Source organism: Strix uralensis, chromosome Z (genome assembly GCF_047716275.1).
Source record: "Strix uralensis isolate ZFMK-TIS-50842 chromosome Z, bStrUra1, whole genome shotgun sequence".
NCBI lineage: Eukaryota > Metazoa > Chordata > Aves > Strigiformes > Strigidae > Strix > Strix uralensis.
This window is the reverse complement of record NC_134012.1, coordinates 86,784,915-86,800,282: the sequence shown is the minus strand read 5'-3', so window position 1 is coordinate 86,800,282 and position 15,368 is coordinate 86,784,915. Positions and strand designations below refer to the sequence as shown.

At 36.8% G+C, this 15,368-nt stretch overlaps 2 protein-coding genes across 6 annotated transcripts in view; one reads left to right on the top strand and one right to left on the bottom strand.

The window, feature by feature from the left end:
• RICTOR (RPTOR independent companion of MTOR complex 2) overlaps positions 1-15,368 on the top strand; it is a 97,019-nt gene that overhangs the window by 79,812 nt on the left and 1,839 nt on the right. The window contains exons 33-39 of one of the 3 annotated variants that reach the window (XR_012627178.1): positions 1,104-1,188; positions 2,569-2,802; positions 4,278-4,430; positions 5,159-5,282; positions 6,189-6,327; positions 6,497-8,758; positions 11,705-12,874. Coding sequence is in view for 2 of the 3 variants with exons in the window: in XM_074856690.1 (XP_074712791.1) it covers positions 1,104-1,188; positions 2,569-2,802; positions 4,278-4,430; positions 5,159-5,282; positions 6,189-6,327; positions 6,497-6,571 (810 nt within the window). In the remaining variant the exon portion in view is untranslated. Of the gene's footprint in view, positions 1-1,103; positions 1,189-2,568; positions 2,803-4,277; positions 4,431-5,158; positions 5,283-6,188; positions 6,328-6,496; positions 11,278-11,704; positions 12,875-15,368 lie in introns of those variants that run through there. The other 2 variants (XM_074856690.1, XM_074856691.1) reach the window with 2 other exon arrangements.
• Positions 11,449-15,368, bottom strand: part of LOC141938141 (oncostatin-M-specific receptor subunit beta-like) — a 37,406-nt gene continuing 33,486 nt past the window's right edge. For all 3 annotated transcript variants that reach the window (XM_074856693.1, XM_074856692.1, XM_074856695.1), the window contains one exon: positions 11,449-14,425. In XM_074856693.1, the coding sequence (XP_074712794.1) occupies positions 13,979-14,425 (447 nt within the window). In that variant the 3' untranslated portion in view covers positions 11,449-13,978. The remainder of the gene's footprint in view (positions 14,426-15,368) is intronic.

Genomic DNA, 15,368 nt, shown 5'->3' with positions numbered 1-15,368 from the left:
TTCTTTCCTAACCCCGTATACAGAAAATCACTAGTCTGTATTGTATTCTTAGGCAAGGAAGACGCAGACTAGGTTAGAGTGTTAAACAATGGTAGCATAAATATGCTGTTGTAAGATTTTTAGTTGACAGCTAGCTTTTATACTAAAGTTAGCATAGTATGTGGACGTTTGTTAATACCTCTAGCTGGCTATTGATAGTCAGCAGTAAATGATGTGCATAATTGCACAGTTAACTTCCGGCTACTGTGGTCTTGATTAAATACCCATTTATTTGTGTCTATATATCATCATAGCATTAAATTATATTATCTTTCCTTAATCTCACAAAAAATATATTTAAGTTAAAACAGGCTGTTTTAAATGTCTTATCAATTGCCTTGCTCTTTTTAGTTGGTTAAGAAACATTTCCATCTAGCAAACTGATGCATCACAGGGTTTAATATTCTGTTACTTAATTATTCAAAAGAGGACATGGTCTGTGTCAGAGTTAAATCAGTGGACTTCCTTACCTTTAGTATACTTAGTCTTTGCATTTCAAACCTAAATTACTTTCTTACTAATCTCAAAAAATTACTAAAGCTAGAGCAAAGGCAGGGTTTTCCATCATACCTGCTTCTGTTCCCCCTTACGAAATAACTGCTTTTTCTTTCTCCTTCACAGTCTTTGTTATGTTGCCTCATTTCTTCTCTCAACTCTTTTTGTAGAGTTGAGACACATCTCAACTCTGTGTCATTTTACAGGCAACACTTTAGATGTCCTGGGTGTTTTTGCACTGCCCTCCCAAGATCTCAAGTGGTGTAGAGTGATCATGGACAGATCATTAAAAGCCACTTCTGGGTCCCTGATTTCCTTACAGCCTGTCACCACTGTTTTAACATTCACTGACTGTTCATAAACCTTCTTAATAAGTGTTCATTCACAAATGCATGTTTTTCTCGTTGACTTTTCTTTAATACTCGGGAGCCCATTCTTAATTTCCTCTTCTAATTAGATCTTTTTCCTGAAGTAAAAAATGGACAACATTTTATTTCCTCATAAATCTATTTGTCCTTTGTATATTATTATCAACTGTGCTAATTTTAATTTTCACATGAATATTCCAGGTAAAGGAAACTCCGTATTTCCAGAAGAAAACCACACCTCCATTTGATGACCGTGGAGCTAGAGTCTTTGCACCTGATGCAGGCGGTACTGTTTTTGTTCTTCTCCCCTACCTTTCTGTTGTTTATTTGTTCATCCGGTGGTATGGGGTTTATTTGTTAATTTTTCTTCACAGAAAAGGCTATTTGTAGCTGTTGAGAGCTGTGTTCTGGATTCAGGATAGCAGGCCATTAATTCCCTGTTTATTTAGTTTGAGATAATGTGATATTGCTTCAAAGCAACATGAGCTTGGTCCTACTCTTACAAATGGAGGAAGAAGTCTACATGTCTTTGATTATAATATGAGCTAATGCTAATCAAAGACTGTATTAAAGTAGGAAAAGTATTAAAGAAAGTAGCAAAATTTAAGCTAAGATAAAATATGTATGCCACATATTAAGCTGTTACATTTTGACTTCCCTTTGATTACACATGAATTTATAAGAACCAATAAAGCTATTAGGTATGTATTTCAGAAAGTAAATTTTCTCTTTCTGTGATGTTGCCATGACAGCTCATCAGCAGAAGTGATGGCACATAGTACAAGAGACTGCAAGTGCTCCATAATGCCTGGCTTGTTCTGGAATGCACTTTCTTTTTACTCCAGAGTAGTCAGAAATCTGTAGGGTGTCAGTATGCCTTTTCAGTAGGACAACTAAAAAAAAGATTTGAAACTGCTCCTAAAGTAATATAAGATAGCTGTTGACTGGAACTAAAGTTAACTGGAACTTTATTACAAGCACTTTGAACATCCAAATAGATACACCTTACGGATTTTTTTTTTTTCTTCTGTGTTGTTAATGTAATACATAAAACAGATTTTCCTGAAAGTGTGTTTCTTTAGTTTACTAAGTTTCAATGTAAAGTAACTTTTGTTCAAAATTGTATTTGTTGGTATTTTCCACCCAGGGAAGAGCATGTCACTAAAGTGTCTTCATCTTGTTTCTGCACTGTTGAGTCTAGTTTCTTCCTATTACAGGCGCTAAGTTACAGTGTTTTAAATGGTGTTTCTGCGTTCACTGATGCATGTGTCATTTAAACATCTGGTGTATTGTACTAATCTTGTTTGACACTGAAAATTTGTAATACATCAGTGTTATTACTATAGTTGTATTACTGTTAATGATGTTGATACGATGTCAGGATTTACCACATATCTTCTTAAAGTATGTGTGTAGAATGTGTGTGTTTAGAGGTTGAATTTTGTCCTTTGCAATGTTTTGTTATATATGATAAGCCAGGACTAAAATGTGATGTCTGTTTCCCAAATGCTAATGATATTGGGAGCTTAACCACTCAAAACAAAGTTTCTAGATCTTCATACACACATCTTCCCCAGCCCTAAAATGCTTAAAAGGTGAAATTTAATTGAAATAATATTGGTTACTTGATTTTGGGTTTTTCTCATGTCTAATTGCTTATCTATAGGTCTTCCATCAGGTACCAGTGATGTTGTCAAAAGTCCTTTTCAGATGCTCCGACAACAGATCAGTCTCACAGAAATAATGAATACCAGCCGTTCAGATGCCTCACAGTTTTTAGAAAATACAGAGGATACGGGCCTACAGGAGCACACAGATGAGAACTGCCTTTACTGTGTCTGTATTGAAATACTGGGTTATCAGCCAAACAACAAAGTGAACTCTTCATATAGTCGTACAGGTTAGTGTTCCTTGTGGGGAACTGTGATAAAACTGAATAAAAATACTGGATTTTGTTAATTTTTAAAAATGATTAATCTGTAAGGCTTTTTTTTGTTACAGACTATTGACCTTAAAATTAATTCTCTGTAGTAAACTCACTGTGCAACCAGTGGTATTTCTATGGTCATTTCCAGCTTTTTGGTTCCTGGTGGTGTTAGTGTGACTAGGTGCCTGCACATTTTTTAAAATATTTGTAAGAGCTTATCAAAATACAAAATTTGAAACCTTATTTAGTACTTAATATCCATGTCCTGAAAACTGATGCTTGCTGTCAAGCTAATGAAAACTGACTTCAAAGCAAGTCTACCATAAAACAAAACAAAAGAGATCGGAGGAGTCAGAAGTTGAGCCCAAGTTTCTGGGATTTAGTAATTTTCCTTCGTATTTTGAGATTCAGATCAGATTCAGAATTATTTTTTCCTAACCTTGTCTGCAGATCTTGCAGTTACATGCCTTTTTGCCATGTCTGTCATAAAAAGGTAATCCAGCAATGGATGCTTACTAGGAATCCACCATCTTACAACATTTTTACACATACACATACACACTTACAACAGTATTACACATTCAGGTGGTAGCACAGATAGAGTACTGTTGTCCAGGGGGATGGTATACAAAATGTGAGGAGTGGCCCCAAGAGCTGAGTTTCAGCTAAAGTTCTGTATTGAGAAAGGGTGGCAACTAAAATCCCAACTGTAGTCTTCAAATAGGATAAGGGGAATATAGGTGTGGCAGAGCCAGGCTCTTGTCAGAGGCACACAGCCAAAGGATGGGAGGCCACAAACACATGCTGTAGGAATAGAAATTCCAGTGTATATAAGTTGCACTCTTTGTGGTGTAACATAATCTCATTTTGAGGTGAACCCTTCTTTGAGCCAGGGATTGAACTGAGGTGATCTCCAGGAGTCCCTTCAGACACGTTTTTCTGTGGTTAACTACACAACAATTAAAAGCTTGGGTTTTATATTCATCTCTTTCAATCCAAAATGCCAAAGTCTGTGGACTCCCAGAGGAATCTTACATGTCACATCTTTCTGTTGATGAAGTGAGTGCCCTTTCTGCAACACCTGGGATAACTGTATGAAGAAAAAAAATATGGGTATGCAAGAGCATCTTTATTATGTCAGGTAAAATAGAGCATGGATATATCAATAAGAGCTCTATGTATGATGACAGTTTTTAGGCTTTCATTAGTGTCTTAAGAGTTGATTCTTTTTACCCAAGTATTTTAAGATTCAAAAAAAGGTGATTTTTTTTTTTTAGACATTTTGAGGGTGATTTGTCCAAAATCCAACTTCTAGTTTCCATCTGGTTTATATGCACAGTACTTAATGCATCAGTGTCTTGCATGCTTACCGTTGTTGAAAAATAAGAAAAGCATTTGAACTGAGGAAAAGTGTGAATAACAAAGATGCAACATCTTGTTTTTGTCAGATTTTTCAGACATTCCATATACTGACTGGTGTGGGCAGACCATACACAATCACTTAGATGTGCATTCCTCCAAATTTTCTGGAATTTCAGGCTGTAGTGATGCAGTATCCCATGGTTCAGCCAGCAGCACCAAGAGTACAGAGCTTGTACTAGGTAAGTTTGAAAGCCTTATGATTATTAGAGACTATATGTCTTATTTTTTAGGTATTGTGGAAAAATAGTATTTCATTTATACATACTGCAACAAAGTAATGGTCACTATTTAAAAAAGCAAAAACCCAAAAAACAAAAAAGAACAAGAATTAAAAACAGTCACCATCCTCAGATGGTAGAACATACTTTTAAATTCTCCTTTTGCTTTATAGCATTTCTGCAGGTTATTAAATAGCTCTGTATCTGACATTACAAGCAAATTGATTGCCTCTTTTCCACACTGATGATAGCTAAAAAAAAAAAATTTAGAAATTACTGAATAAGTAAAGAGAAAGACACTTCGTTTTTAGGCTTGAGGTTTACATTTTGAATTATCATAATTTCTTATGAAGTAGCTGGTTGATAACTTCTGCAGCATCTGATAGAAAGGTAATCACTCGCTCAGTTTGCAGCGTGATTTAGTGTAGAGACAGCACTGTAATTGAATCTTACAGGTTTTTCCATTTATGAAATGGTAGTTTACCTTTTTAAAATCTTATGTTAAAATTCCTGAAAATAGTATCTTTTTTTAAAGTTTTAATTTCCATGGAAGTATTTGTTGATAGTCCAGAATATGTACATATAAGTGTGCGTTTATGTTTATGGAATGCTAAAACAGGCTTACATGGCATAAGATAAGCACAATCAAAGACTATTCCGTTTAAACTCTATACTGTTTGTTCTTCTAGGAGTAAAATCAATCCCAGATGATACACCAGTGTGCAGAATACTTCTGCGGAAAGAAGTGTTACGTTTAGTAATCAATTTGAGTAGTTCAGTAGGAACTAAGGGCCATGAAACTGGACTTCTGACGTAAGTTCAATTCATTTCAGGCATTTTAGCAACATTTAGTTGTACGTATTCTGTAAGATCTCTAGGATAGTGATTATTTCTGACTTCCTAAAAAATTGTCAAGCAGATAAGGTTGAATGTAACGTAAAAGTTAAGCAAACAATTTTCCTTTTAATATTTTTGCTCTGTTTTTAATTTCTTACTCTTCCCTGGTCTTTTTAAAATCAGTAATTCAACTGTAGTGATACTTCATCACATACCCAGTCTATCCTGCATCTTTAAAAAGGCAACAGTAATTCTTTTTTGTTATTTGTGCCAAATAATGTATATCCGATAAGCAGAATAACAAGATGAAAGTAACTTCTTGAGAAACACAAATCTACTTTGACCAAGAATACAACTACTGGAATTAATTTATAGAAAAAAAAAAAAAACATGTTAAAGTATAGGACTATAAATCCAGGGACCGTGTTGGAACCCAGGTTTCTGGGCTACTGACATTGGAAACTGACGTACAACTGCTAAAAGAAAATGTAGAAATGCTCGTTTTGGTTTCAAAAATTCTTACAGGTAATTAAATTAGCAATTCCTTATTTTTTATTACTGTTGTACATGTGGATGCCAATTCTCTTGACATACTGTTCTCTTTCTACATGTATTATTCTAAGACTAGGTGATCTCAGCAATTCTGTACAACTTTCAAATTATATATTCTATTTCATCTCATTAATACAGATTTCTTTCTTTGTACAAAATAATGCTGTCTGTTCTGATTTTCTTGCTTCGTCAGATCCAGAATTTATAATGCCTATTACTGAAGAGTTCTACTTTGTTAATGATGACAATCAAAATCTAATAGAACAGTTTTTTAAAATATGAGGGAAATCTGTTCAAGACTTACAAAATTTTGTTTTTTCTGTTATTCAGAATTAAGGAGAAGTATCCCCAAGCGTTTGATGACATATGCCTTTATTCTGAGGTGTCCTACTTGTTAGCACATTGTACATTTCGACTTCCATCTCGAAGGTTCATTCAGGAGCTATTTCAAGACGTACAGTTCTTACAAGTGAGTGGAGGGTTCAAATGCGATGAATGCACCAAAATGTGCCAGCTGGATGCAGGTTTCACCTTCTGAGTAAAAGATGCCTTCAGATATGTCTTAAAGGAAACCATTTTGTGATGTCTCTAGTAAAACCTCTAACAACATTAATACTTCATCTGTCTTTTCCTTTTAGATGCATGAAGAAGCAGAGGCTATTTTAGCAACACCACCAAAACAGCCAGTAATCGATCCATCAGCTGAATCCTGACCTCTGTCTCACACAGTGCATTGCATACAGACTTTCTGAAATCCTCAGACAACCTCTGACTGGATAAAAAGCTTGGAGCATCATCTTCTAGACCGTTCCAGAAGCTACTGGTACCTGAAGACTGAACTGAAACCTTTTCTTACTCAACCAGTTACTGCCCTAGTCTTTTGAGCCCTTTGGGGATCTATTAAACATAACCATAGTTTTAATAATAGTAATTACCAGTATATGCAAGAGCCGAGCACTGAACACCTCCACGAGTTTTCATTTCATTTTCTACCATAAGAAAAAAAGAGGACAACATGCAGAGACATCTTTTTTGATTGACTTCTGATTCTGTTCCAGAGAAGCAGAACAATGCCTTGCTTTTTAAACCCTGGATAGGAGGAATCAGAGATGAGGGTGCATTCCATCATCAGCAATGGGGAGCCATGCTGTAGTCGTGGACACCAGGGGATTAATGTTAGCCCTTCTCTGTTGTTTTTTGTACTGTTTATAACACTACTTGGGGGTTTGTAACTTCAGACAGAAAGAAAAGCCTCTGTGAATCTGAGGTTTCCTTTAAGTTATTTTAATATTGCTATAGCTGTAAGTCATTTTATTAGCAGTCCCTCCAATTTCATTACATTTACGTACACATAACTTATCTGAACCAGTTTAAGGATTTTCACTACAGTTTGATTTTAAAAAGAACAAATCATTTAAACTTAAAATACTGAAGTCAGATTGTTTTCCCTGAATGATATGCATGTGTTTGCAGTTTCTACACTCATGCTCATATAGTATGAATGCTGGTCTTACTCTTAACTAAAATCCTTCAAAAAGCATGATTTGTATCAGATAAATTAATATTGTATGAACTAAACTTGAAGACATTTAATCATTGCTGCTTTTGTGAGAAGACATAGTATGAGTGTTTTCCAAGTTCCATGGAAACAGCCTTTTATAAAAACAAAGGTTTATTTGAATTTTCAATGGATGAGTGATCAAGCATCAGATAGTACTAATAATTGTAGTGAAAAGCCTTAAATACCAAATTTTGGAGCAGCAGTACTTACAATTTTATACTGGTATTTAAGACTTGTTGCAAATGTTAAATGATACAGTGACTGTTAATGACTGAAGTAGTTGCCTCTATCATATTACTAGTGAGGTTTCTAAATTAATGAGTGCAAGCTTAAAAAGAGAAAGTAAGAATCCCTGTCACTTTTATCATGAATCTAAAGATTCAGAAGCCTTTATACAAAGGTAATATAAATATATGCAAATGTGTATATACAGTAGCATGGCCACCTTTGCTAGAATGCCTGTAATAGAAGGGATTATCCTTTGATTTTGATATAGGTGAATAATTCAGCTGGACTGTACTAAGTAGAACGTATTTTTATCCATTCACTTTTACCATTTTTTATAATTGACGGATTAATACTTAAGTGAAGATAAGTGAAATTTATCCTGATGCTCATAACTCTGTTCTTACTAGCTATGCTACTGGAGATTCCAATTAAGTAGTCCTGTGAACAGTAAAACACGATTTCTAGTGAAATGCAGAATTTATTTGTTCTTACTGGAAATTTCGTCTTGCCACATAAGCACTGCTTTGCAGCTGGACTTCACTGAGTTATGTGCACTGCATACCATTCTGGTAAAGCAGATTGTAAGTTGCTGCTCGTCATCAAATTTAGTTCCTAAGATTATCTTTTCGTGAGTTCCCATTGAAAGAAGGAGCAAAAAGAAACTGATTCAGCTATGGTCAGTGACATAAATAATATATCTGTGTGTCAAGGCATATTTGAAATGCTCTGAAAACATACCACACCAGTAACTATTGGACTTCTCTGGTCATAAGAAATAAATGCTTCTGTAAAACCAAAATGTCAATCACAGTAGACCAAATAGTGGTATAAACTCCAAAGGAAATAATGTAGTTTTTCCCAAAAATGGGGCTAGCATATCTTATACAGTAGTTTCAAACACTACCTCAGTTAGGCTAGAGTATAAGAGGTTTGTTTTAATAACTAGATAGGGTTACACCAAACAACTCCATGTTATTTTTCTGCAGTTAAAGCAAAATAAACCAGTTTTATCACCTGTATTTAAAAAAACCACCTTTGTTCATTTGTTACCAGTTTAACCCATAGCACTTAATGTAGAAGGTGCCGTAGGAAGGCCTGTGATTATAAAAAGGTAAGCAAAAGCAATGTCAATATACTTCTGAAAGAATCTCCATCTTGAAATGCTTATGTGTTCTGAAGTACTCGCTTGTGTGGGGATCCATAACAACAGAAACTTGATGTACAGATTATGGCTGCAAATTCAGTTATAAAACATGATTTTTCTTTTGAAAGTGTGTGAGAGTCAGAGATTTCAACAAGTATGCATCAAGGATGTAAAGTCTGTACTGTACATAACATACAACATTTCTAGAATTTACATATTTACATGAAGCTCACATTAATGTTTCATTTTAATTGGCAAATGAAGGGATACTGTTATTGAAGGAATTTTATATTGGCCTAGTTATAAACTGTGAATTTCTAATTCTGTAGATTTCTTCTTAAAAATATCCCTTTCAAAGTTCTTACTTTGGGGTTTTATTTGCTTCATGATAAAACTTCAAAAGAAAATGGTAGTAAATAAAAATTGTGCTTATATTAACCCTAATAAAGAATCCTTCCACTTTCCCTAGAAAGGTTTGCAAGGGAAGCTGACAGACCACCCACTTTGTATTTTTCCAATCCAAACAATTGGCAATACTGTTGAATAAATGTTAAAGCATATAGTATTCCCTTACACTATATACAAATACAGTTTGGTTGCTGTGGCAAAGAAGACTCATGAATGATTCAACACGCTGAGACAAAATAGGCATGTCTGAGGCAAAAGCCTTTATGGGAAGGAGAGGCTGGGTGTGAAACCAATAGCATTTAGACTACTACATTAGCTGGCTAATTCAGTCTCCTTTTAGAGTCAGCAGAAAAGGGATAGCCCTTTCCTAAGGGCAGAGACCTAACTAAAGGGCTCCCAGTTGCTTCCCCAAGGGCCTGTTTCTCTCCACTGAGTGAGGAGGACAAAGTTGGATGCTGTGAGTGTCCTTTTAGAGAGAGAGACCTTTTCAGCTCTCTGAAATTCAGAGGTGCTGAATGCTTCCAGCTGTCATGGACATCACTTGGAGCTGGAAATGGTCAGGCTTTGTTTGAGGTGCCTAACTTGTATGTTGGACCCCTGGCATGTTGTGCTTGAAGTAGTTGCTTTTTCCTCATCTGACAGCTCATACTTGACCTGGTGTACTTACCCTAGATGTGCTTCCATTTGGTTTTGTTGTTTTTTCCCAAGACATAATGAAGTGCTAAAGTATTCAGTAGTTTAGGGAGCAGTAGCTTGGCACACTGAGGTAAGATGCCCTTACAAACATTTAAAAAGGCAGAAGTGAGAATTCTGCTCATCTTTTTGTCATTTTGAAACATATGTTGTGGTCTTGGATTTGAGTTTTAATTTGCAGTGAGAGACTGAAAAAACCTATAGCACCTTTACTAGGCACCTGAAGAAAAAGGTAGCTGTTTGAGAAATAGGTAATAAAGCCTAGTGAGAGATGAAAGAGTTGTTGTTGCTGCTTCTTCATCTGTGTTGTGGTCTTGGTATTTGGCTGTTTGGACTGCAGGAAGCTGGTGTTACCTTGTAAGTGAACGTGAGCTCAAGCTGAGCAGTCACAGTGGAAGAATTCTTGCCAGGCTTGGGAGTGTCTCCAAGGTTTCTGCTTGCCTCTTGGCAGGGCTGCACAGAAGTCCTGTTAACATGGAGCTTCACTGAAGCCAGCTGAAAGCAGGTCGTGTAATTTTTTTTAAGTTACACTTCTATTATCATGTACTTACTAAAAGTATACTAGGAGAGAACAAAACCGGAGAACTATAAAAGACCTTTGGGAACATGCTAGAAACCATGTTTGTATTTTGCTAGAAGCTCCCCCTCTCCTTGGATTTTTTTTAACTCCTGATTCTGGTTCCCTGGATAGAGTGAATGTGGATTTTCTTTGGACTATTTGTAATGTAGATGGACATCAATGCCACAGCATGCAGAAATTGCACATTTTGCTTGAGTTGCTTTGTAAAATACACTATTTTATTTGAGAAATGTAATTTATGCCAAAAAGTGTAACACGCCATTTTGCCACTGAATAGGTTGTTTTAGCACAAGATGCAATGTCTAAGGGGGGAAAGGGCAGACTGTTTGTATATTTAATTGGAAAACTGTTCCAATACTGGGCTGTCAGCATCCCTGAAACTGCATTACAAGAGATTATCTAAAGTAATCATTCTGAGGAGGGAAGGGATCAAGGAAAATTTCAAGACTTATTCTCCCTGTCCTGTGTGGTCTTTTTCTATTTAGTAATACGCTGCTACATATTTGGAGGTTCTAGTGTTTGTAGGTCACTGAACAGACATTGAAATCTGATTTATATTGTATACCTGTAACATAGAAATAAAAAGTATTTATATATTTTCCGTAAGAATATTGCATTGAGCTGTGTATAATTTAAATGGAGGCTTGTCCCAAAACGGTATTGCCCACCTTGATTTTTTTTGTTTTTTGTTTTTTTTTTTTTTTTTCTGTATAGTGTGTACAGTTCATGTCAATGGGCATTAAAAGCCTCCTGAAGCATAATCTTATCAAAGGGATGCATTGTTAATAAAATGTACTTAAACTTCTTACAGTTGTTCTGGTCTGATATGTACCTCTCAGCACTAGAAATAGGTTGAATTTTGTTTATAAGTTACTAATTAACTATAACAACCTGAAGCTTTCCAAACGAGCACTTGTCAAAAATACATTTTACATTAAGGCTTTGTAGGATGTCTTACGAACATAGAAGGAGACTCTTTTAATAGGTTGTATACTATTTTTATTTTAAAAGTTTAGCACACTGATAATTGAGAACTAATAATTTTTCATTAGGTGATAGTTTTAAGTATTAGCATTTTAACAGCTGTGAAAGTTGAATTATAAACAAGAAAAATGATAGAAGTTTACAGTTTTGAACTCATTCAACTATTAATGCAAGACAGATGTCTTAAAAAATATATAAAAATTATGTATGTCTCTCCACCCATGGAAAAATACTTTTCTAATCTTTAGGTCTAGCGCCTGGACTGTACTCTGTGGCTGGCACAAAGTCATCATCCTCCTTGGAATCCTCTGTTTGTGTGCTTTTAAGCAGAGGTGGTATCATGAAACACCACTCATCAGCGCCAGCAAGCAGAAAGGTTTATAGGTGGAAAGGAGCTAACTTCTCATCACCTCGCCAAGCAATCTGGTACCTAGTGAAGTGTTTCCTTGCTTCCAGATAATGAAGTTTCATCAGTGCAGGATATCCCTAGGGAAGACCAAGGGAGCTAAGGTAGGAACTCTCCACCAGCCAATGTGTCTCACCCCACCACTGGGAAGGCACAACTATATCACCCCCTGCCATATCCCTTTCCCTCCTTCCCTGGACTGAATTACCACAGCCAAGCCCCAGTGACAGCAGCTTTTTCAAAAGTAGGAATTTGCACTTCGTTACAGCTGTCTTCTGGCATGATGAACTGCAGCACGTTGAAATTTAGAATGCTTCATGGAATAGTCAGATGTTTTTGACTGACCTCTATCGGAATTCGTTAGATGTGTAACTCTTGATTTAGGATACCTTTCAAATCTTTTTAAACAAACAAGCCTTTTTTTGAAATGCACAGCTAGGAAGTTTTATTTTGGTAGTGGCAAAACAGCTCCCTTCTGTTTATTGGCCTTTTTTCCAGCAGTAAAACATTTAAATTACGCAAGTACATATGATGTGATGAAACACTTTGGAGAAAGAAGTGTTCTAAGTTGTAAAGATGCTATGGTATCAAATTTTCAAATTCACTGTAACTCAAAGGAGAGTAATGTAAAGGGAGGAACAGTTTCTCTGGGATATCTTCATTGAATAACATCAGCCTCCTCTCTTACTTCCCTGTTCTCTGTCAAACTGCAGTTCAGCTAAACGTGACCGGCCATGTTTCCTTACTCCACTGTCTGATGGCTGAAAGGAAGAACTATACTGCATTATTTTTTTCTACTTATCAAGTAAATCTGTGTGACCTACACATGGACACCACAGTGTGTGTCGACTGGATACCTCTAACCACAGTTAGCCATCTGTGTGGTTGTACCTCACCTTTGCCTGCCTGAAGACTTCTCCCTCCGTTTCCAGTCAGTGCTTGTCTCAGCCAAAGCCTATGCAAGGTCTTACTGGTTTTCCTGTTGCACACAGCTCATGGACATTACAACACTGTAAGTGTCTATAAGAACAGTATAAAACCCATATGTGGTCTAGTATCAAAACTCATTGTCTGCAGCTGCTTAGTTTTTAGGAAGTGTGACTACCTAGTTAAACAGAGGGAAGATGAGTAACCATTTTAACATATCGGCTGAATGCTTCATTTTTTTCCCTTTTGAGAAGTGCTTTTGTGCTGTGGTAACGCCTCTGCAAACAGTTGTCCAGCTGGAATAAACAGTTCCTTTCCATGTAACTCCCCCCATTTCTTTGTTTAGTAATGAGGATTTTGTTTAGGATAGTAAAGGGTCATTCTTCCAGGCAGAGAAGGCAGAAGTGTGAGGAGCCCCAGTTACTAGAAATGGGAGCAGCAGCCCACTACCAGGGGACTGTACTATAAAAATCTGTTTTCTGCACTCTTACAGCCACCAAGTGTAGTTAGAAGACAGGTGAAGTAAAAGCAAGACAATCATTGGATTTTGGTGCACACAGTAGCACTCGTAGAGAAATAAAAGTTCCTCTGATCTTTCAGTAACATGCCACCCTAAATTTGAGTAACCCTTCCCTGTTGATTCCTTACATCATTTGAGAGAAAAAAAATACAACCCACCTGCCACGTTGCTGGGCTGAGGCAGGCTCCAAAGCTGGGTAATGGTCCATGCACAATACACGCTAGCTAGAGCTGGCCAGAGGACATAGTAAGCACCCACAGAATACTGCAAGTGAAATAATACACTCCTTGAGCACAATAACCTACCTGCTTGTTTAACTTGCCCCTCTACTTTCTGAATAAATTTTTAATCTCTGCAAAATAGAGTAGTTCTTTGCATCAGGCTATGAGAAACTGCTGTGATCTAACCTTCTACATCATACAGGCCAGAAAACAGCCTGTAAATCTTCTGTATGCCTGTAACTTGTGATGAAACCATAGCATGCATCCTTCCTGTGCACAAGTTGGTATTTTTAAACTAGTCCTGAAGCAAAAGCTTTGCAGTGTTAACAGAAGTAGTGCATCTGGGCTTGTGAAAGCCTTCATCAAAAAAGTTGTCAGGGTTTTAGAAATTCTTATTTATATTGTGTAACAAAACACTGGATGGACTTACTCAATGGAGGAGATTACATCAAAGCCTCCTCCCTAGGCAGTGCACATCTGTTTGTGAAATGTATCTTGGACTGGTCTTTCTGCCAGCTGTTTCTCTGGGTGTTGAGGCAATATCTTCATTAAAAATATCAAAGTAGTAGTGTGGCTGGTACAGCACTACTGACAGTTCTGGCTTGCTTGCTTGTAGTCTCTCTATTTGGTAGGGGTCAGATTCAACTGCAAGATGAGAAGAATAAGCAAAATTTTCAAACCAAGTATGAGTCTGGGGTGTAGGTGTGGGTATAAAGTCTCTCTCTTCATTTTCATTAGGGTAACTCCAGGAAGAGTTGTGACCACCAATCTTATCTTCTGTTGTTGTTGAAGACAGCTGGCTCCACAGATGTAATTTCTGGGCTCCGGCCTTACTGTCCACTGCTAGCATGTCAGGAATGGTGTCACATATTTTCAATTCTTTCTCAGAACCGATCTACAATAGAATCATAAAACAAAAAAATTACTCAATGAAAAAAGCCCCGAGTAAAGGAAAGGGAGTGATTACTTCGAGCACTTCTAATATTGTCTTATAATTTTTTTTAGTTTGGATTTTTCAAACAGATTAACAGAATTTGAAAGAAAACGTATGTACAGAATGTTCAGTGGAAGCTGTAGTTTAGTATTTATTTACAGATTTCCTTTTAAAGTAAAAGTTCAATATGACTACATTTGAAGAAGGAACCATGTCTCTCTACTTTAAAGTCTTTGCCAGGTTTGTGATGTGTGTAGTTCTTAGTCTGAACCCCTAGCAACTGGAAGGCAGCAGCACAGGCTCTCCAGTTGCACAGACTTCTCCCTCTGGTGCTAGTGTGCAGTGAACACCAGCAGCAAAAAGGGCAGCAGTCCCATGTGTGCCAGGGTAAAGACATGCTGTAGTATTGCAGCCCCTTTGCATGCTGCATGGAAGCAGTAGCTCCCTCTTTGAAAGGCCTACAGAAGAAGCTGAGGCCTTTTGCCAATCCTTTCCTCCCAGACAGACCTGGCAGAGCCCCCTGCATCCTCCCAAGGGCCAGCAAGTGCATCTCTGCTGTGCCCTACTGCAGAGGGTTCTGTCGGGCAGGAGGAGTGGGCAGATACAGTTCACAGGCTGCAGCAAATCTGGTCTGTTGTGTTCAGACAGTGCTGGGTTTTGAAGACTAATACTGGAAGAATCACCTATTGTATCAAAATATTTCATTTATTCTCCAATTATGCTTTTGCTTTTTGCAGTAACAGACTGCAGAATATAAATTGATCACTGCAGAGTCACAGGAATATCAAAAGGAAAATTTTCCACTACATGATATTAAATTATGTTAATTTCTGTATAATAAGCATCACTCATTTTTAAATGTAGTCAATACAAGAAAATACTTTTCTGAAACTTTACTAATCAA